We start from the raw sequence: 21,052 nt of genomic DNA, 5'->3' as shown, positions 1-21,052 counted from the left end.
CTTTCCAGGCTGTTTCTGCAGCAGAGTCACCTCAAAGTCCTGTGCAACAAAGCTCATTGGTAAGAGGATGGTTTGATCCTGCTTTGGCCAGTTATGTGTCTCAGATAAAAGAAAAACACAAATTTCAAATAGCTGTGCCGCATTTATTTCCTCAAACTTTGTGGTGGCGTATCCCAGAGTTTATTTAGGCTTATGCTTTTGATGTGTTTAATAAAAAGTGCTTCACATACTTCTGAACCAAATAATTTCCTCAAACTTCACTTCCATACGATGCAGCCACATTAACTGCATCAGACGACATCCAAGACATTATTATTCATCTCGTTGTAAAATGGCCTGAGTAAGAGCATCTGCAGAAAGAATATAGAATATAGTCAGGACCGAAAATTGAAAAAGCCCCTTAGAAAACAACATGGTAGGCATTTTTGAGGAAAAGCACTTTATCTGTTATTTCTGTATGATTTTTTTTAGTGCTGAATCCATTTCTGCCATATGCCAAGCTGTAAAAGTTACCGTTTAGTCATAATTATTGATTAATTAGCATGATTATTGATTAGTCGCCCAAAGTGTCAATATTCTATATATGATTGTTTGGTATCATTGTAAAGGGGACCTTCTCAGCTTTCATTTAAGCCCATGGGTGTCTCTTTCTGACAAACACAGAGGTCACATGACCTCCTTAAACCATAAATTGCACACATTTTCCCACATTTTTCGCCTAAACTATATAGTTTCTTTTATCCCTGTGGGATCAAGGGATATCAAGGACCCAAAAGACAACAACCACAATACCTAATGGACTTTGAGGATTCAGGAAATGTATGATATACCCATACTATTTCTTTGTGAGAGGTTATTGTGAGCCTTAAAATAGCAGTAACCGACTCAGGCTCATTCACCTCCATTCATTCTCCAGCATTAGGTAAAAACGACCTCACCAATTGTTTACTGTAGATATAATGATATTATTACTAATACAAATGTAATAATCAAAGTTATCAAAGGCCAGGTAGACATTTATATACTTCATTAATATAATTCAGTGAAACAACATAGGCCTTTTAGCCGGGGTGTGTGGTCTATTAAGGGCGCTAAGGCACTGCACCTCCTGAGGTTCCAGCTGTGAAATACATATTTTCATGAGAAAAAAATTTATAATTATTATTGTATTGAGTGTGTGTGTGTGTGTGTGTGTGTGTAGTGGTAGTGTGAAAATAACACCTAAATATGTATTACAGCCAAGTGAAAAACAGAGGAATGCCCGGTAAGGAACTGATGTCATCAAAGATCATTATGAGCAGCCGGGGGCGTACGCAGCTTTTTGAGAGGGAGGCGGATAATGGAGTTTTCAGGAGACAGACTTTCTTTTTTCTCTTTCTTTTTTTTTTTTTTTTTGTTGAAGAGTTGCTGAAGAGTTGATGAAAGCTGGGTTTGTCAGAATCCAGGACCAAATTTTCAGCAAGTTTAAACAATGCTGAAGAAATAATGCAGAGAATTGACAGAGGACCTGTGTGATATGGAGAAACATTACCAGTTCCAGCATTAATTAAGCCTTAGCAATGCTGGAGTCAGTGGCCAGTGACCATGATGCAGTGGGTCACTTCCAAACTGGCGCAAATTACTGGTTTGCACTTCCAAGAACCGTGAACAGAACTGCTTTGGTCGAAAAGAGATATTAGATCCTATTAGTTTTACCGTGGAGAGATAGTGCTCAAGCTTTAGTTCCAAAAAAAAAAGTGGACCAGCAAGTGAGCTCAGAACGCAGCATGTGACTCAGTAATATTTTAGATGTTGGTATTGATAAACGCTCCTGCCAGCCCCAGACAGAAAGTCATTTTGTGCTCTGACAAGGTAAAAATCTTTTAACCATGTTCACTGTTGAGAAGCAGTTCCTCACAACCAGCGTTGCCCAGAAGCTGAAGACCTCCAATATGGCTGCCAGAGGGAGATTTACAGTTACTGTGTGTTTCTGTGTGTCGCCCCTCTGTTCATCATGCAGCCTCAGCTCCCCACATCCCAGTGTGCGTGACACTGAGTTTGTGGAAGTGGACGTTTCTTGTCACTCCATCAGATAAGACAATCGCACAATCAGACAGCGGTGACAGGACGTGTGTGTATCTGTGTGTGTGTGTGTGTGTGCTTGTGTTTGTGTTGGAGGGGGGTGGAGGTGGGGAGGGGGCGTGCAAGAGGCCTGGCACCAGATCAACTGGATAAATGCAAGACCAAACCTGCCCCTTATGTAACGCTGAGATAACACAGCGAGGAGCCACACAGGCACTTCACACTTAGCATCATAAAGCACAGCAGCTCTTTCATCTGTGTTTCAGTGGAGATGTGTGTGTATTTCAGAAACACTCACCTTAATGAGCCATTTCATCTAATGTGGTCTACAAAGGGCTGTGGTGGAGGACTTGATTCACCCTTTGTCTCCATACTTATTTTCATATTTTCACTTATCATGCATATTAATCCATATATCACTCCTTAATATTTGCAAGATTAATGACACTAATTGCAAATCAAGCTGTTTCATGAATTGTCATTGTCTTGATACTGGTGAACCAGAGCCCTATGATGGACTGGCCACCTGTTCTCCCTTGCCTTCCACCCAGTGCATGCTGGGATAGACCACCTACTTCCCTATTTCCCCATGGAAAATGACGCCGCTGAAACCCTGAAACAAGTGAAACTTCTGCGGAAACATCTGCATGTCTTCAGCATCAGCACGTTGCAGTTCCAGCTACTGTGGGCGGTAGCAGGTACATTATTATTATTGTCCTGATGGTCTTTTGAGCGTTGGTGTTGTGACATTCACCGGAGAGGAAGGCGCTTGAATAAGCTGCAGGGTAAACAGAGGAAGAGAGGAGGAGGGAGGAAGATAAGTCGACATTCCCATACCTGAGATCTGTATCTGCTACGAGTGTGACTATCACAAGGGGAATCCACGTGCTACGAAGCCAGCCCTCGACTCATGAGTGATTGGTGAAAGGCGCCTCAGGCCCATCAATAAATCTGTCCATGGCTGGGGCAACAGGTCGAATGTGAAGATGAGGCCTTTTATCCCGTTAATTTACTCAGAAATGACCCAAGGCCAGAACGCCGCGCCAGACTTTCCAGGAATTGCAATGTTTGTTTGAGCTCTTGATTTTATCTCTATTTATGTCCCATCGTGAAAAGCACTTTGTGTAAAATGAGTTCAATTTAGAAAAGTATAGATATACATTTGATTTGACCTTAATCTTATTGCTTAAGGGGCAGCATATACATTGCAGTGGAAATACATGGAGGCTCACAAGAACCGGCACTGCGGTGGAGATTGCAATCGAGCCAATCGCAGATGATCCTCGGTGGGCGGAGCCTGCTCGCCGGCTGGGTGATAGGTCGGCCGGAAATCACATGACACATCTCCGGCAGCCATCAGGAGACCACGAAAATATGAAAAACACAGCTTCAGTCAGGAATGTGTGTGTAGATCCTTTATCAGTGTTGTGAGGGCACAAAGGAGTTAAATGCTTTACAGCGGCCACGGAGGCAAATAGTTCAAAAACTGTGTATGATTTTTGTGATGTATTTTCAAATGCCGGGTCAGCATACCTTCAGGTTCACCTGCTTAGGAGTGTTTTTTAGTGAAAAAACTCCTCAAGGCAAGTGATGAAAGACTTACAGAGGAGAGAAAAACGAGAACAAATGAGGTTTGTTGAAGAGTGACATGATCTTTTATTTAGGGTCTTGTCGGAACATGGAGGAGTTCATTTACTCGTACACATGTTTTTGAGCAATTACATAACATAATCTCACACAGCTAATTTGTTCATGTAACCGCTTTGAAGTTACATTTAGTTTTGTTGAGTAGTAACTTTGTCCTGTTGGCTTTGTTCATGTCAGGGGAATGTGAGTGGTGGAAAAACAGGGTTTGTAAATTTTGCCCTGAGGGTGGTGCTAGAGGAAAGGTCATGAAGTCATCAAAGGTTTACAGGATTCATCCTCCGGGGAGTCCGAATGTGCTTTCCTAATTCCACGGCGATCCATCCAACACATTTTGAGATATCAAATGTAACATGTCTGGGCAAAAGGTGGCACTTCAGGAAAGGTCATCAAGAGTCATCAAAATTAAAGTCTTCCTTTGGGGAGCATGAATGCACCAACCACATACCAAATAAATAAATAAATAAATAAATAAATAAATAATACTGATGTTTTGGTCTGAGTCTAGCAAAACACAAGGCCACCAAAATCATCAGGGTTCATCCTCTGGGGAGCATCAATGTGTTCTTCAGATTGACATGACATGACAATCTGCTCGATAACTGGTACATGTAGAGATATGCTGTTCACCTGTTTGGCCTGAGGGTGGCGCTAGGGGAAAGGTCACAGGGTCACCACATTCAAGAAGAATCTTCCTTTGGGGAGCATGAATGCCCTCACCAAGTATCACGCCATTGCACTGATTACATTTTGTGATATCTTGAGTCCAAAGCTCAAGTTTTTGCATAAGTGCAGCGCTAGAGGAAAAGACATGAGGTCAGAAATCGACAGGGTTCATACTCTCAGGAGCATAGATGTGCTCACCAAATTTCATGGATACCTGCTCAACAGATTTTGAGATGCATATATTGCCTTGGAGCTGAGCGGACAGACAGGCCGACACAGCCGTCCTAAGGCCCACCTGCCAGCTGGTCAACAACGCAGCTCTGGAGGAAAGAATAACTCCTGTTTTCAGTCCCATTCTGGTTATTTACAGCAGCTGATTGTTTGTTGCAATACCAAGGGTCAAAGGTCAGATTCAAGTCCATTCAGATTCGTGAGCATAACAAGTGTAAGGAATGCAAAAACCCCAGCAGTGCCCACATTTACCTGCATGAACAGGAGGGAGGATGCAGGCAGCGCTCAGTCAGGAAGGGGGAACCTCTCTGAGCTGTCAGCAGCGGTCAGCTTTTTAAACTCTGACGAGGGGAAATCTTTCACAATGCTCAAACTGTGTCAGTCACAGTGCGAACTTTGGGAGAACGGGCACCCCTGTAAGAATGTTAAAAACGTTTCAGGAGATAGTGTGTCTTCAACAGAGGGGGAGAGGGAATCTTTCACGGCGATAAAAAAGCTGTCAGGAGGCGCATACCTTTCGACCGAGAGCGCCTCCATGACCCCGCCGGCTGTCACAGCTTTCATCAACAGCGTCACGCGCTGATGAGCCCCGCAAACTGATACTGCAGCGGGGCTGCAGGCAGGCTCGACCTGCTCTCTATCGGCCTCGCTCATCTGCTGCGCACTGACGGCACAAACAATCAGTCAAGGCAGACGGTGTGAAACTTAAGGTGGGTTGTACGTGTTAAAAATGTATAGCTGAAGAACTGTGAACGTAGCTCCAAAACTCTGTGAGCGACCTGAAAAGTGCTGTAATGCCAAGGTTTAAGCTGAAACAACATGTAGATATATATATATATATATATATTTTAAAAATTAGATATTATTAAAAAATAATGTAAAGCTCTTGTAGAACAGAAGATTTTCATGTAGGTGTTTTCGAGAACCAGCGTTCCCATTTAACTTTTCTTTATTTTGTTAGTTTGTATAAAATATTATTTATCACTTAGAGACATAGTGCATATTTATAAACTGTTCTGTAAATGTTTTCAAGTAATTTTAAATGTCAAAAGCCCCCTAGCTATAATAGCATTTTTTTGGTCAGTGGAGTGAACCCCCTTTTATAACATGAGCCACCTACATAATGTAGCTCTGCAATAGCTTTAATTTGCTAAAACTCTAGTGAATGAAATGTTTTCACTTGTATATTAATTGCATTAAATTTAATTAATTCAGTGTGATTGAAGATTGAGGAAATACAAGAAATGTATTAGATTGTGTCTCATCAGCTCACATTCTCATGAGCTCTTCCCCTCCAAAAAAAAAAAAAAAAAAATGTAAAGTGAAAAAAACAAATTCATCAGTCATATTGTGACGAAGCTTCACACACAGGAGCACATAGCCGCAGGGCGCAGGACTGTTTAAACACAGTTTAGGATGAGTTATGAGTTTGACAGCTGCAGACAGAGTTAGAGAAAAAAAATGGCCAAACAGGGAGCTAGACACTGAAAAAGATTGATTTCTATTTGATACACCAGTTTGTGCCTAAGCAGGACTTAAATTTTGGCAAGTTATTTGTTTGCTTTTATTTAAGCATTAAACAGAGCCAAAAGATTCTTTGGCACACAAAATCCTCACCAAAAACCACTGCATGTTTTGAAAAATACCCTGCTGTCAATGTAGAAATGAGTTTTTCGTCTCATATAAAAGTTTTACATTTTTTCATTCATTTCATTCTCTTATTTATTTTGAACATGTAAAAGGAAAGAGAACATAAAAACAAACAGAGAGAAAGAAAATGACATAATTTCCAACAACAAGAAAATGTCAAAACACACACATATTTGAAAAGGAGTGGGGAGAAGTGGGAACCCCACCCCTGATTGATCATTAGATTAGATTAGATTAGATTAGATTAGATAAAACTTTATCTATCCCTTTGGGCAGGTTCCTATTATTTTCACAGCCTTGATATTCATAACGTTTAAATAAAAGGTAATTGATTGTATCATATATAGTCATATTACTTTTATATCTGTCATAGCCATACTAAGTAATTAGTATGTATATGCAAGTATATGATGTAGTTTACAACTAAATCATAGTAGTAGATCATGTAGTTTACAATATATATTTCTACCTCAAAATACACCCGCATACTCATATCCAGCTATTTACATATTTAAATTGTTATTTTATTGTTATTAAATCCCTGAGGAAACCTGGTGACAGTCAGACCCTCCTGCACCTCGTGAATATCAGGTGTTTGTCCTTCATGTTTGAACATGAACACTCTATCACTAATCTGTTCCATAACTTCACCCTACATACTGAAACACTAATATTTAATTCAGTTAAATTTACCCCTGTGATTATAACCCCCTTCTTGATCCCAGAAAAGTCTCTGAATATTTGCTGGCTGCGTGTTATTTTTGGCTTTGTGCACTATTTGTGCTGTTTGAACTTCCACAATGTCCATAAATTATAATTTGGATTTTAGAAATGAAGTGCTGGTCCAGATATCTGACTTTGTGAGTGATTCTTGTTGCTCTGTTTTTTGCAGAATGAGCAGTGAACACAGTGAAGAGCTCTGCACAGTCATTCAATCATTTAAATATGGCAGTAGGAGTGAGGATGCAAGATTTTGACCTTGCATGACCCTGGTTTTGACCTTTGACCTTTGACCTGTAAAGATGAGAGAGTGTAGGTGAAACACCGGAGCTTTCAGCCCTGATTCTGTTCAAACACTTATGAGACACTTGACGGGACAACTGTGTGTTAAGATTACACCGAACGAATACTTCAACATTTATCCTGCTGATGTGCCGGCAGTGTGCATGCTCGCTCAGCAGAGGGCGATGTTTCGGCAGCTCACTCACCACGTCGGGCCGAGCTGACGGTGGAGAGAGAAGGTGAAGGCAAAGCAGTGAGAATGAAGGGAGAAGGGAGTGAAAGTAAAGGTTTGCAGAGCTGCTGATTAAAGAGTACAAATGCTGATGAATGTCCCGGAGAGGAAACTGTCAGAAATGACAGAGAACAATAACTGAGGAATATCCAATATATCCAAAACTAACAAGAAACTAAACACTTTCCTGAAGTTTACTGCTAAAATAGAGAGAATTTATCTAAATAAAGAGCCTTTTGTCAAGCAAGGGTTTAACTGTTATTTTAGGTTTCACTATCTTCAAATTGTAAAGCTGAATTAAAGGTGCTGTGTGCAGCATTGTAGACACTGATTGTGGTACTTTGGTATAATTACTGTAAACATACAAGAGCAAGAGGTGAAGACAAGCAGGTGTCTCTCAAACCTCAGACCTCATTTCCCATAAACCCTCTTACCTCTTGGGGATTTTTGCTCCTTCAGTCAAAGGTTTTCTGTTTGGCTCTGCTGAGGATGATTGACCTTTTGGAAGTAATTTGTCCTTTGGTCTCTCTCTCTCTCTCCACCGTGTGAAAGCTGAAGAAATTCTTCAAGAAACTCTGAAAGCAGCTTTGTTTACTCTGACAGACACGGTGTCCTCTTCCTGTTTCAGGCCATAAAGCAGTCTAGCAGATTTTCCTTCAAATTCAGATTCTGCCTGAAAGCCCGACTCTGATTCGTTTCTATACTTGGCGGTCTCAGCATCAATGTCTGGTAGTCTAACTAACAAAACTAACAAACTAGACTACCAGTCTAGTCTAGTGAACAGCATGAACTGATGAAGCTACTTGGATAAGAGGCAAAACGTGTTCTAGACATATAACTAAGTCCAGCTGACCTGATTCAATTTCCTTGAGATTCACATCATGTGATCAAAATTGCTAATTTTTCTAATTAAGATTCTTTAGTTGAAACAGCCGCCTTCTAATGTTCTGCTTCTGCTGATTCAGAAACCACACAGCTGATGATTGGCTGTGGAAAGCAAAACGGTTCCCCGGGGACTATTTTCCCTGGCGGAGGAGGAGGAGGAGGAGGAGGAGGAGGAGGAGGAGGGAGCGTTTCAATTTGAAAAAGTCCTGAAAACACAACAATGCTGCTGCTTTTAGGAAAACTCATGTGGAGGACTTTATTCCGCTGGAGTGAAGAAAGTCTGAAGTCTCTGAAAGGTCATTTTCATGTCGTAGTGGAATGAATGGAAACCAGCGGCTGGAGAAAAGGGAGGAAACATGATATCGGATTTCTAAAGTACGACGGCTCGCTTTGGGAAAAGATCAGTATGAAGAAACGTGAAGTTTATACATTTTGTAGATATTTTGCTAAAGATGCAGAATCACATGTGCGGTCCTTTAATGATTTATTGAGATTTTATGTGAACTTAGTGTCGACTTAAGCGTTGGGACCGGATAATTAATCAATCAGTTAAACAAACAGCATGTAGCACATTTAGGACAATAATATCCAATGCAGTATGCTTCAGCGCTAACAAAACAGAGCATTAAAAAGAGGAAAAAAAGACAATAAAACACAAATTTAGAAACAAAAACCAAATACCCATATGACTGATTGTATTTCACCAAAGGAACGGCCCTCCATGCCAATACAGCTTCGCTTTCCCGGGCTCAAACACACTCTGGTAATAAGAAGAAACCACAATGCATAATATATGACGTGTGACATAGATGGATAGATGGACAGATAGCTAGATGGACAGACAGATAGAGAGAAGAGAGAGAAAGAAGCAGGAGACAGAGAGAGGGGACAGTCGTCACCTAAGTGTGTCTGCATGAATACTAATTGGTGCATTGGAGGGCTGAGAAAGAGTCCCATTGACGACGGAGCACAATGGAGAAGGGACACAAGGGAAACAGAAGAATCCCATTATTTCATCTTTTTCCACATTGGACGGCGTTTGCGTTGTCATTGTGAGGAGATAGGACACCGCGGCCCTCACAATGCGGCCGTTGTGCCCAGGGGCCACAGGAGCAGAGGAAACTGGAGCCGACACAGCTTCCTCTCCTCTCGCCCCCAATGCTGTGTGGGCAATAACAAAGATGGCTGAATGCGCACCACAGTCCTCTCTGGCAACAGCCAAGTGGGAAAGGTTAGAAAACACAGCAGGGATTGTTGTCGCCTGTATTTAGTGAGGGCACATCACTACGCACTGTATCATACACTATGTTTGTTTTCAAGTTCAGCTCATATGGGTTTTTTTCTCCTCGGTTTTGATACCATTAGCTGACATTTTCTCGCAATCCTCAAACAGAAAATATTTACAAGCACTCAGTTCCTTTTTTTTTTTACCCCAGAAATGTACTGTGAGCATGGAAAAGCCTTGGAAACAGAATTTGGACCTGATGGAGCAATAAAAATCTCCAGTGAAATCTGCAAAAATGAATTTGAGGAGGGGCGGGTTTGCAACACAGAACAGTGAAATTAATAATTTTGCAAAGAAAAAAAAAAGTCATTGCTTGTTTTGCAACCAGCAAAGCAACATGTCAGTCTAATGTTTGTTTTACGTAAAATTATTATCTGTAATATTTTTCTCAGCCTGTATTCAGCTCATGAATCCTTTCCACTCGCTGTCTGGTCGCTGCTTCCTGCTGCACAGGAAGTGATGCGTTTTATGTCTTTGGTTTATTTGGAATTAACACAAAAAAAAAAAAAAAAAAAAAAAGAGCGCCACCTACAGAAACTCAAACTCAAACAGAAAGTCCAGAGACAGAGAGACGACACAGTCCCTCCCACTGTGTTTGATTGACAGGTGATCTCTTGGAGGTGCAATGCAGAAACACCACATTTAGCAAAAAGTGTTGCCAAAATTGATGAATTTAGGATCTCACAACCTGCCACATTAATCGAACAGAATATTATATATATTATTATATATTATTATATTATTATAGAATATTATTATTATTAGTGTTCAGAGTAATTCAGTTCCCGAGGCTGACGGGAAACCCAGCAGTGGACGATACTCACCACACACTCCAAAAGCATTCACACTATGTTTATAGAAATACAAATCCCTCTTATGCCTCTTATACCTTGCACCTTATATGAAGTGTGTTACATCTGATCTCCTCGGTCATTTCCATTCATGTCGGCTAAAATATACACAAGAAAAACAGTCATGTGGACAATTCTTTTTTTTTTTTAATTGTTTACCTCATTCATATTTTATTAGTATTTATTTTCTGACTATTTTAATTATTGTACATTATCTTATTGCACTTTTTTACTCTTCCTCATATGCAGCACCTTTTGCTTTTATATTTCCTCTTGATGTTGTATGACTATCTAACTATCTATGACTATCTACTTTTTAAAATTTTTGTCTTGTAGAGTTTTATAAGGTGCTGTATAAATAGCTTATTGTTATAAAGCTTTTCAGCTAAATGGAAGGGAGAAAAGGGACAGAAAGACACAAGCAGGGAAATAATGGCAGACTGTGGCATGGTCATTAACATCTGGAGCAGAGACGACAACAATCCTGTTTACACACTGTTGACAGCAGCCTGGACCATATGACCTGTGTGAAGGAGGAGTGAGAGAGAGGGAGAGAGAGAGAGAGAGAGAGAGAGAGAGAGAGAGAGAGAGAGATGAACCGGCTATGACAGCAACAGCTGAACCTAGGCAGCTCTGAGTGAGGAACAAACTGGAAAGCTGTCTGATCTGCCACTTTCAAAACATCCCATGTGGGAAAACCTTGGAGGATGAGCCGCCGCTCCTGAGGGGAAAATCTGCATCTTCTCATCTCAGCTGCACAGGTTTCAGCGATTACTTTTCTCGCTTTACCTTTGAAACTAACAGGCTGGGGTCAAATAGCGCTGGTGAATACCTCTGGGGTTTGTTGCTGTACCTTACAGGAGACTAGCTGACATGCATTTCTGGCGAATGACAGCGCATTTGTCACGTTTGCAAACTGCCTTGATGCCGTGAAACTGTGCATGTCAAAAATAAAGACAAAGCTGTTAGATCGTCATGTATGGAGCTACTTTGGTTCTGTGCGCCGGGCAGATCATAATAACAACTCTGTCCTGTGTTTTCTTATTAATTTCTAGGTGCTTGAAGAGCGACTCCTTTCATAATGAACTGTGCTGCTATTCTTCTATTAACAGCAAGCTGCTTCACCTGGTCCCCAGCTATTTACATCCCCAACAGACCAGGTATTCATTCATTCATTCATTAACAGTGGAAGAGTGCTTGGACACTTTCTCACCTAGAGTACAAATTCATTTGGCCGGTCTGATCAAAGTGACATTGATACCTCTGGTTCAGTCTCTGTCTGGTCTGATTCCGTCTGACTCTACACAACTAAGCATTAAAGAAAAGGGGGCGTGTTGGGGAGGCTAGGAGGAGCAGCGCTAGAGACAAATTGACAAAAGTCTTTGGTCAGAAATGAACAAACTTTTTGTGAGTGCAGAGAAATAATTGAAATTACTAAACTACTAAATCAAGCTTGGAGAACCTAGAACCGATGTCACAGTTACATTTTGTGATTGGGAAGACGTTGTGAAGGCTCAGGGTGCAAACAACGTGTGGATCCACTCTTTCCAAAGAATTTTGTTCTCACTGCAAACTGAACCTCACCAGTGTGAGTCCTGGCAGAGGCCGGACACCAGCTCTTGCAGTCGGCCTCAGACTGCTGGTTTTGGGCCAACAGAACAGCACCAGTGGTGCAAACCAGGGTTCAACTCAAACAGACTAAGTGCTGCATTTGTGAAGCTCACTCAGGCTTCTGTTTCCTTAGATAGCTTCCTCCTCTCTATTGTGAAAATGAGACTACTGCCAATTACAGACTACCATGCGAAATTAATTTGCCAGAGATATCATTGTTGCAGTAATCCTTACTCGTTGTCAAAACGTTGATTAAGATCCCCTTTAAATCCATGAATTGCAAGTGATTTTGCAGTGTGAATAATAAATTGTGCAACATAACAAAAGGAATTTGAAACCATGAGCCCTTTAACTGGATACTGTTTTACCCACAGAGTCCAAGAAGCTCAAATATCTCATCGAGCCTCCGGTGTACGCCGAGGTCAGCGGCCGCAGGGGGGAAAATGTCACCTTGCCGTGTATCCTGAGAACCAAACCCAACCACTACAAAGTCAAATGGACCAAACTGGAGCCGGAACATCGCGGGACGGAGAACATCGTCATCATCTCAAACGGACACACCTTCAAGCCGTACGGCTACCTCGGCCTGCGGGCCAACCTCCGGAAGGCTCACGTCATGGACGCCTCGCTGCAGCTCAGCCACCTGGAGCTGGAGGACGGCGGCAGGTATCGCTGCGAGCTGGTCAACGGCATTGAGGACGAGAGCGTTCTCGTCACTTTGACGATTGAAGGTAAGAAGCTGCAGTGAGCTCAGTATCTGCTCAAAATGATGACATGAATGTCTGCTTCCCAACCTGGGACCCAAACACCAGAGATACTGGGGTGTGTGTGAGATGCAAGCTTTGATTTTATACAACTTGTACTGGTCTAACTGGCACATTCACCATGCTGCACTACCTATTGGCTGTGGGTTCTTATCACGTGTGATTTAGGGGAATCTTATTGGGTGGGAACAACAGCGTCTAAGGATACAAGGATACAAGATACAAAGATACAAGGAAGTTTATTGGTCATTATACAACAGGTTGTATAATGAAATTAAAATGTGGTTCCCTCTTGATTGATGAATTGATTTGTCTAAGGGTTGGGATGCATGGACTTTGCAGAAACACAGGACTTTTGAATTGAGTGGAAATTAGCACTGACCACATGACGTCCTTTCATTTTTAGGGGTGGTGTTCCCGTATCAGAGTAAAAACGGCCGCTACCAGTTCGCTTTCCACGAGGCGAAGCAGGCGTGTGCTGAGCAAGACGGGACGTTAGCCTCTTTCAACCAGCTGTACAGAGGTAACACAATAAGAAGAGCTTATTTCCAAAATTATACAATTAGTATTAGTTTTCATATACTCATAAAACAAACTCTCCCTGGAGTTTCTAATGAGTAAATACTTTAAATGAGCACATAACCTCAGATTATTCTCAAAACATTGTATCTGGAAAAATAAATCATTGTCAGAGGTTCATCATTCAGTATCTGAGAACTCGAGAATCCAGCCTGTTAACATTAAAAAGATATCATTTTTGTCAGCCAACGGCTGAGATGGCCCGTCTCTGTTCTGTAATTAGAGTTCATTTTGCACAGTCAGTCATTTTCTAAGTGCAGCCATCACTTTTTTTCAAGTGGATAAACATCTCATTTTGGAATAAAACCTGTCATATCTGTGCAGGAGAGTCTGTATTTCTATGGGAAATAGCCTTTTATTTTTATTCTCACTTGCTATTTTTATTCTGGCTGCAAAGATTATACATGTTAAAGCTGCACAAAGTGTGTTTGCAATAGAGGCGAGTGTCTCCGCCAACTGAGATGCTTTACATTTGCCAGGATTCATTTTATGAATAATAATATTATGACTATTGTTATAGTAATACTCATATTTTATGAATTATGAATAAAATCCAAACAGTCTCCTCCACAGCTGTCCAGTAAAAGTTGGACTCACAAATGTTTAATGTGTTGTCCCTTTGGTTTTCTGTTCATATAGAGCATCATCACAGAGCAGCCTGGTCAGTAAACATTAATGTGCTGTGTGTAGTTTTTCTGATATCCTTACAGGATTTCTGTCCCAGTGCACCTTTAATCAGTAAGAGTCATTGTCTGATTTTTCTTAGCTGAACGTCTTTGCTCCTGCAGGTTGGACGGAGGGTCTGGACTGGTGTAATGCCGGCTGGCTCCGTGACGGGTCGGTTCACTACCCCATTCTGCGTCCCCGTCCCACCTGCGGAGGGGAGCTGCTGCCTGGCATTCGCAGCTACGGACTGAAGGACAAGAATCACGACCGCTTTGACGCTTTCTGCTTCACCTCTTTGACCCCCGGTAAGCAGAGTGATGCACACAGCTTGTACTTTAGCACAGTGGGTCCAAACCTTTTTTTAATTTTAATTTTAATTTTTTTTTACTTTGTGAGAAAAGGCCGACACAGGCTCCACATGCAGGTGCACTCTGTAGGTGAGCAGCCCATCTAACCAGTGACTGTCTTTTCAGGTTGTTTCATTACTTAATTGTTTTAAAGCTAATCAGTATTTCACAAGAAAAACAGAAAAACCAGTAAACTCTTATTTTGCATACCAAAAAAGTTTTTTCTTTCTACTTTTTCAACTATCTTGCGACTCAATTACTTTAACTCACTTTAAGTCAAACAGCAAGATTTTTTTTTTTTTAATTACTGAGAAATATTTGTTTTATTCTCTATCCTGAGCTTTGACATTTTTCATAGTAACCTCATGGGATTCAGGGGGAATACAATTAATCGCATTTTATTACTTTGCTCTTTTTGTACAGATGACCGAGATTAAGAACCACTGGTAGGACTAAACCTCCAGTCTGCAAACTGGAATAAATTTTTACAGTCGACTGCCATCTATAAATAGGAAGGAAAGTCAGGAAAGTCATCTCATAATATGGATTTTCCCAGGCATGGAAAGTGCTGCTTAATGGTATTATAGATAATAAGGATATTACCTTAACAGGTGTTGGGGACTGGATTATCGATTATTATCATTATTGATGTCCAAAATATCAATTTTATTTGGCCTAGTTTTCCCACTTTAATCCACAATTAATAATGAGGTTATAAAGGCAGTGATGGGAACCGACCTGGTATTTACTGAATCCCAACTCGTCATGGCAACAAGCTGACCTTTAACACTGTATACGAGTGGGATCAGCAGGATGAGGACAATCAAATCTGTTGTTGAGACAGGACAGAAATCAATCTGTGGGAAAGTACTTGGCGCTGGTCGTCAGTGGAAACATCTGCAGCTGAAAAAGAAAAATAACTGGCCAACAACTTGAAAACTTGATGAGAGAGAGGGCTTATTATCACGACTATCACACAGATCTAATATGCAGAAGTGCTCACATTTTATGAACCAAGAACTCATTTTAAAAACGAATACATTTCCTGCACTCGTTTAATCTGAGAGCTGATTAAAAAGGATTTCTATCTTGTGAGAAAACAAGCTCATCAATCAGAAAGACACGTTGGAAATTTGGGCGTCATATCAGAGCTCCTGTTTCACTGATTTCAGTCCAAGTGGCACTTGAGTCTTCCTTTTTATTTACTACTTTCAACAAATACTGATGCATATGTTTTTGGTTTTCACCCTGGAGGAAAATACAGGTTTCCTCTTTTTGTTGGCCTGTTTTTTCCCAAGCTGACTGTGTAAATGCAGTGCTGTCACAGGTCAGAAATTTACAAGATGGATCCTCAGAGTTCCCAGCAGAACTGAACGCAGCACATGTTGTTGTTTTTGTCTTTTGAACAGGACTCTGTTGTTTTAATTAATGCTACAAGCAGCTCTGTTGTTGTGGCTGTGCTTCCCTCCTCCCGCAGGCACAGTGTTTTACATAGCAGGGCCTTTCTCCTACAGCCAGGCAGCGCAAGCCTGCAAACACAAGGGAGCAGAGCTGGCCCTGGTCGGCCACCTCTACTCCGCGTGGCGTTTCCAAAACTACGACCAGTGTGACGGGGGATGGCTGAGAGACGGCAGCGTGCGGTATCCCATCACCACCCCCAGGGAGCGCTGCGGAGGCATGCCTGAGCCCGGGGTGCGCTCCTTTGGGTTTCTCGACAAAAGCCTGCAGCTCTACGGAGCGTATTGCTATAGGTAGCCTGAAACAGCAGCAGCTGGTCTGAGACAAGGCACACGTGTGCTACTTTGCAACACGCCATGTATGTGTTGTTATCAACATTAATGCATGAGTGTTTTACCAAACTGCTGTAGACCCAGTGTGCAGAGAATAGCATCTTTAGAGTTACAAACATCAGTCGTTACTGTTGACTTCAATCTCATAAAGAGCTTAGAGATATATAAATGTTGCTCATGAACAAATAAACCAACAAACCAACAAACAAACAAACAAAAAACCGAATGGGCCCAGAAATGTCCACCTGAACTGCAGAACTGGAAGGAAAAGCTCACATGTGAAGCAGTGTGGCAGTCACACCTGTGGTGAAAATGAACTGGTGCAAACTCATTTATCAGTGATGTGCATTGATTTTTGACACTTTATTAAAAAAAAAAAAAAAAAAAAAAAAAAAAAAAAAAAAAAAAATGAATTACTCTAAAATGAACACACTCAGACAAAAACTGAGATGCAGAGTATGTTATGTGTAAATTAACAGCATAAATGATGCATAATTAAATTAGATTAAATTTTGTTTTATTTTATAAGAGACTTGGCAAATGACCACAAGACGCTACTCTGCCAGTTTTTGTCTCAAGCTCCTTTTTCGTTTCCAAAATCACTGCTGGCTGCTGAAACACTGACTGTCTTCTTTGGAGCGCGAGACGGTTTGTTTTGCTGTGAATCAACTACAGCAAACCTGCCATGACCATAAACAATCATTTCTCAGTCGTAAACCTGTAATAACGTACTCTGTCATTCCTCAGTGAAGGTGCGGTAGATTTTGCTCTAAACTGAGGGAAAAGAGCACAAACTGAGTTGTGTTTGGACCACGAGGGAGGGGAAGGCGATGGTTATGCAAATTAAACGTCTTCGGTAAAGTCAAGAGTTCATGTTCAGGCGATTAAAACTCTGTTTAAGGTTTTTGGTCCTGGTTAAATATTTCATAAAGGTGTCAGTGTAGGAAATCTATATCTTGACCAGTCATTCGCTCTCATATTCACTCCTCAAATCTTGTCAAAATGAGTAAAATAATCAGCCTGTGGTTTGGTTCCAGTGCTAATCAACCTGCTTGACTTGACTGGCATCTGCATTTTTCTGCTTTCTTTCAACAAATTTCTACTCGTCTCATCCCACAGGCTGATTTTTTTCCCCCACAATTTAAGGGGAAAAAAACTCTAAATATGAGAGTAAATGACTTGTTGTTGCAACAGTGAGTGTGTCGACTGAACCCTGAGCTTGGTCACTAAACGTCAGTCACGGCTACTTCACGGGCTGCACTGCTTCATCTGTGATTTGATTGCATGTATAATTTATTGATTAAAAAAAACCTGATCACCATGAACTCGCAGGTTACAATATGAGCTCACTGATTCACCCAATAAATGATCTGCACCTTGTTTCAAACTGAATGTGCTCATGTGAATGTGTTCAGCTTTCTGTGCTTGTCAAAAAAAAGAGGCGTGACGTGGCTCAGGCAGCTCTTCCTCCTCCTCCTCTTCTTCATCATAACCAAGATCATCAAAATTAGATTTTTTTTTTCAACCAGAAAAAATCATGAAATCATTAAAAGAGCACATCAAACAACCACATTTTTATAAGATTCTTGTTTTGTCTTTAGTAATGTTTCTCTCCCAGTGTAACTCATTTCTATGGTGATTTGTCACATATCATATGTTATTTGATTATTACACCGTTAGAGGATTATTGTCTTAATTTGTCTTAATTGTGCTGCATTTGTGTGCTCATGGGAAAGTCCGAAAATCAGGACTTCAAAGTTGGGGCTTCTCGACAGGATTGTACTAATGTGCTATTTTGCCACAAAATCAGAATCCACAAATCACATGTTAAATAATCATGACCCAATATAAATATCGGTGTCAGTAAAATCAATATCATCACATGATTTGTTTAGAGAAATAAAAACATACAGATGCCTTGTAGAAATCTTCACAACTTTTATTTGATTTACAAAAAAAAAAAAAGAAAAAGAAAAAAAGATAAGTAAAATAAGTACAAATAAGTAAACTCATAACTACCAGAGGTACTGCATAATAAAATGGCACGGTGTTCATTAATTTATATATCATACTGCATATTTGATAAGACATTGGACTATTATGATAAAAAGAGACATTATATATTTATGCACCTTAACATGTACATTTTTTTTTTAAACTTTTTTTTCTTTTTCCACAGTTGACACACTGTCAAATGTAATGATAGTAAAAATTGCAGACTACATTACAAAATTACATTTCATTTGTCCTGTCTTCATTGGATTCACTCTTTACCGTGTTATTTTCTACTTTTACATTCACTTTATTGTTTGTTATGTTAGATCAACAGTTAACATTATCTGCAGGGTCACTGTCACTGCAGCTGCTGTACTATCGTTACTTTAATTACATTATTATCAAAACTCCAATAATAATGACAGCCAGCTGATGTGCCAGCCAGGAATCCTGATGAATTTAAAATTAAATCCACAGTTCACTATAAGCTAATGACCTCAGTGTTACGGCAGAGTACAGATACAGTACAGTGCATTTCAGCTAACCGTGGTACAAAGTCTACGAGACACCTGAATCAGAAGCACCAGAGGACGAGCAGAGGAAACCGTCTGCACTCTCACAAAACACATGTCAGTCCAGTGGCTGAACTTTCTCTTTTCGGAAATCAAATCTGTTTCCAGCGTCTAAATAAAGAATTAAAAAAGGGTGACTAAAGGTGAGGACATGGCCCAATTCAGCACATCTGAGTGGGACGGCACTGATTTATCACGATACCTGCTGATGTTAAAGCTGCATGGAGCAAAGGATCTCTGGAGGAAAACGTCTCCTCCACACACACACACACACACACACGGCGACCAGGAGAAACCTCACAGCGAAGTCCAGGAGTGTGTAAAAGGTGGAGGCATACGTGCACATTTCAAGGAGCAAAAAAAAAGTTCACTGACTTAATTATTCCAAAAAAATGCAGTAGAAATAGATTTTGTGAGGTAAAATTGCAATGAAGTGAAAAAATGCTTTTTGTTTCACCTTGATAGCCAACTTTCCATTTATCAATTCTACTTATTTCGTGTAATATTACTTTTATTAACGAAAAAAGGTTTAAAAAAAAAGGTAATAAAATAGAGGATGACAAAAATAGAGAAGGTAGTAATATGAATATTTCCATGACCAACTTTTCAGTCTTCCACAAATTAATTTTTTTTGTGTAAAATTCTGTCACCTCTTGCTGTGATTTGCAGCCGACAGGTGTGTGTGTGTGTGTGTGAGGTTGCCGAGTGCAGCTTTAACTCCCAGGTGTCGAAAAGTAACACGCACACACACACGTGTTGCTGCCAGCTTGATGAGACACACACACACACACACTGAAACTGACACATCCTTTTTTTTTTTTTTCCTAGAGCGCAGATTACGGGAATAGAAGTGTATCTGTACATGTATCGGACAATTCCTGACATTCATACAAATCCCTACAAAAGTAAAAACGTGGAATCCTCCAGACTTTGAAGAAGAGAGAGGCTTTTAGTGGATGTCAGACCAGCTGAGGCTGAAAACGAGGCTGCGCTTTATTAAAAACCCTAACCGAGACTCGCTGCAAACACAACCTGTGACGCGCGTGTTAAAACAGAAATGCAGTCAAATTCATGAATTCAACGTTGTCACCGAGGAGGCTGAGGTGCCGTCCCAAAATGAGACATCCACCATTTCAAAAAAAGAAAAAAGAAAAAGAAAAAAAAATACTGCTGAATGTGAAAGTAAAGGACATTATAAGTTACTGTTAAATAGTTATGTTATCAAGGGTAGAATCATATTTGTTTTTTGCTTTTTGTTTTTTAAATACTGATGAATCTCTTGAATAAAAATCTTCATATCACCCAATCCAACCCGTTTGAATGTGGCATATTTGTGTTTTTAACTGGGTTTGTGTGGGTGATTCCTAAATCAAAGTCCATGTGATTTCTACTGACTGTTTCATGACCGACATGTGTGAGTTTCTACAATCAAACGCTACTTGTTTTTCTTGTTATTCTTGATTCCCATTCTCTCATTCGAATGTTTCGAGTCTTGTTTTGGCTAGCTACGGAGCGCCGCTTGGTACGGGCCGGTCTTTTACACAAATTAAACAAGCTTCCAAAAACCGTTGAGACGTGAGTCGCTGTCTGTGATTCCAGGCCTGTGTCCTATTCCATCACTTTTCCAGGTTTTCCATGACTGAAGTCGCCTTGAGACGGTGATTTTTTGTTTTCCATCTCAGTGCATCTCAGGGAATGGGCCGGATAGTCTTTGAAACACAGGAAAAGTGGGGAGAAGGAGAAGGGGGGTGCTATTAAAAACAGGAGGAGGGGGTTTATTTGTTCCACTTGATGTCCCAGTACTGAGGGGGGGCTTCCTCTGTGGCTGCGTCCCCTGTGACTCCGTCATGCTGAGAGGGAGGCGTCGTCACCAAACCGTCCTCCATCGCATGGGCTGAAACAGGGAGGGAAACAGCAGAACACCATAAATGATCACAGCTTTTGATGCCTATCATGGAAAACTGAAATCCGAAGCATGAGAATAAGGGTTTAAGCTAATTTACTTCACCCTGTGGATAATAAACTTCCAATTTTCTGCTCTCATATCAAAAATAATGCTTTCTCATAGGTCTGTTTGAACTTTTGTGACATTAAAACAGTAACAGCGTGTCAGGAAGATTAGGGATGGTGCTTCACCTGGACAGTTTCATGCGTCCCCATCATCAAATGTTCATTTAAACATTTTGATATTTAGGATGTTCTTCATATTAAAGAAACCCTT

At 40.7% G+C, this 21,052-nt stretch overlaps 1 protein-coding gene and 1 long non-coding RNA gene across 2 annotated transcripts; one reads left to right on the top strand and one right to left on the bottom strand.

Moving 5' to 3' along the window:
- Positions 1-6,075: 6,075 nt before the first annotated feature.
- LOC115374533 (uncharacterized) lies at positions 6,076-19,095 on the bottom strand. The gene is made up of 3 exons (XR_003929623.1): positions 18,622-19,095; positions 15,882-15,885; positions 6,076-6,086 (listed from the first exon to the last, which is right to left on the bottom strand). It is a non-coding gene; the product is annotated as an uncharacterized LOC115374533 (long non-coding RNA).
- Positions 11,158-16,514, top strand: hapln2 (hyaluronan and proteoglycan link protein 2). Its single transcript, XM_030073507.1, has 6 exons — positions 11,158-11,268; positions 11,563-11,667; positions 12,493-12,849; positions 13,289-13,405; positions 14,250-14,432; positions 15,952-16,514. The coding sequence occupies exons 2-6, from the start codon at positions 11,589-11,591 to the stop codon at positions 16,227-16,229; spliced, it is 1,014 nt and encodes a 337-aa protein (XP_029929367.1). The 5' UTR covers positions 11,158-11,268; positions 11,563-11,588; the 3' UTR covers positions 16,230-16,514.
- Positions 19,096-21,052: the final 1,957 nt, after the last annotated feature.

Source organism: Myripristis murdjan, chromosome 16 (assembly GCF_902150065.1).
Source record: "Myripristis murdjan chromosome 16, fMyrMur1.1, whole genome shotgun sequence".
Taxonomy (NCBI): domain Eukaryota; kingdom Metazoa; phylum Chordata; class Actinopteri; order Holocentriformes; family Holocentridae; genus Myripristis; species Myripristis murdjan.
This window is presented reverse-complemented; position numbering and strand designations above follow the sequence as displayed.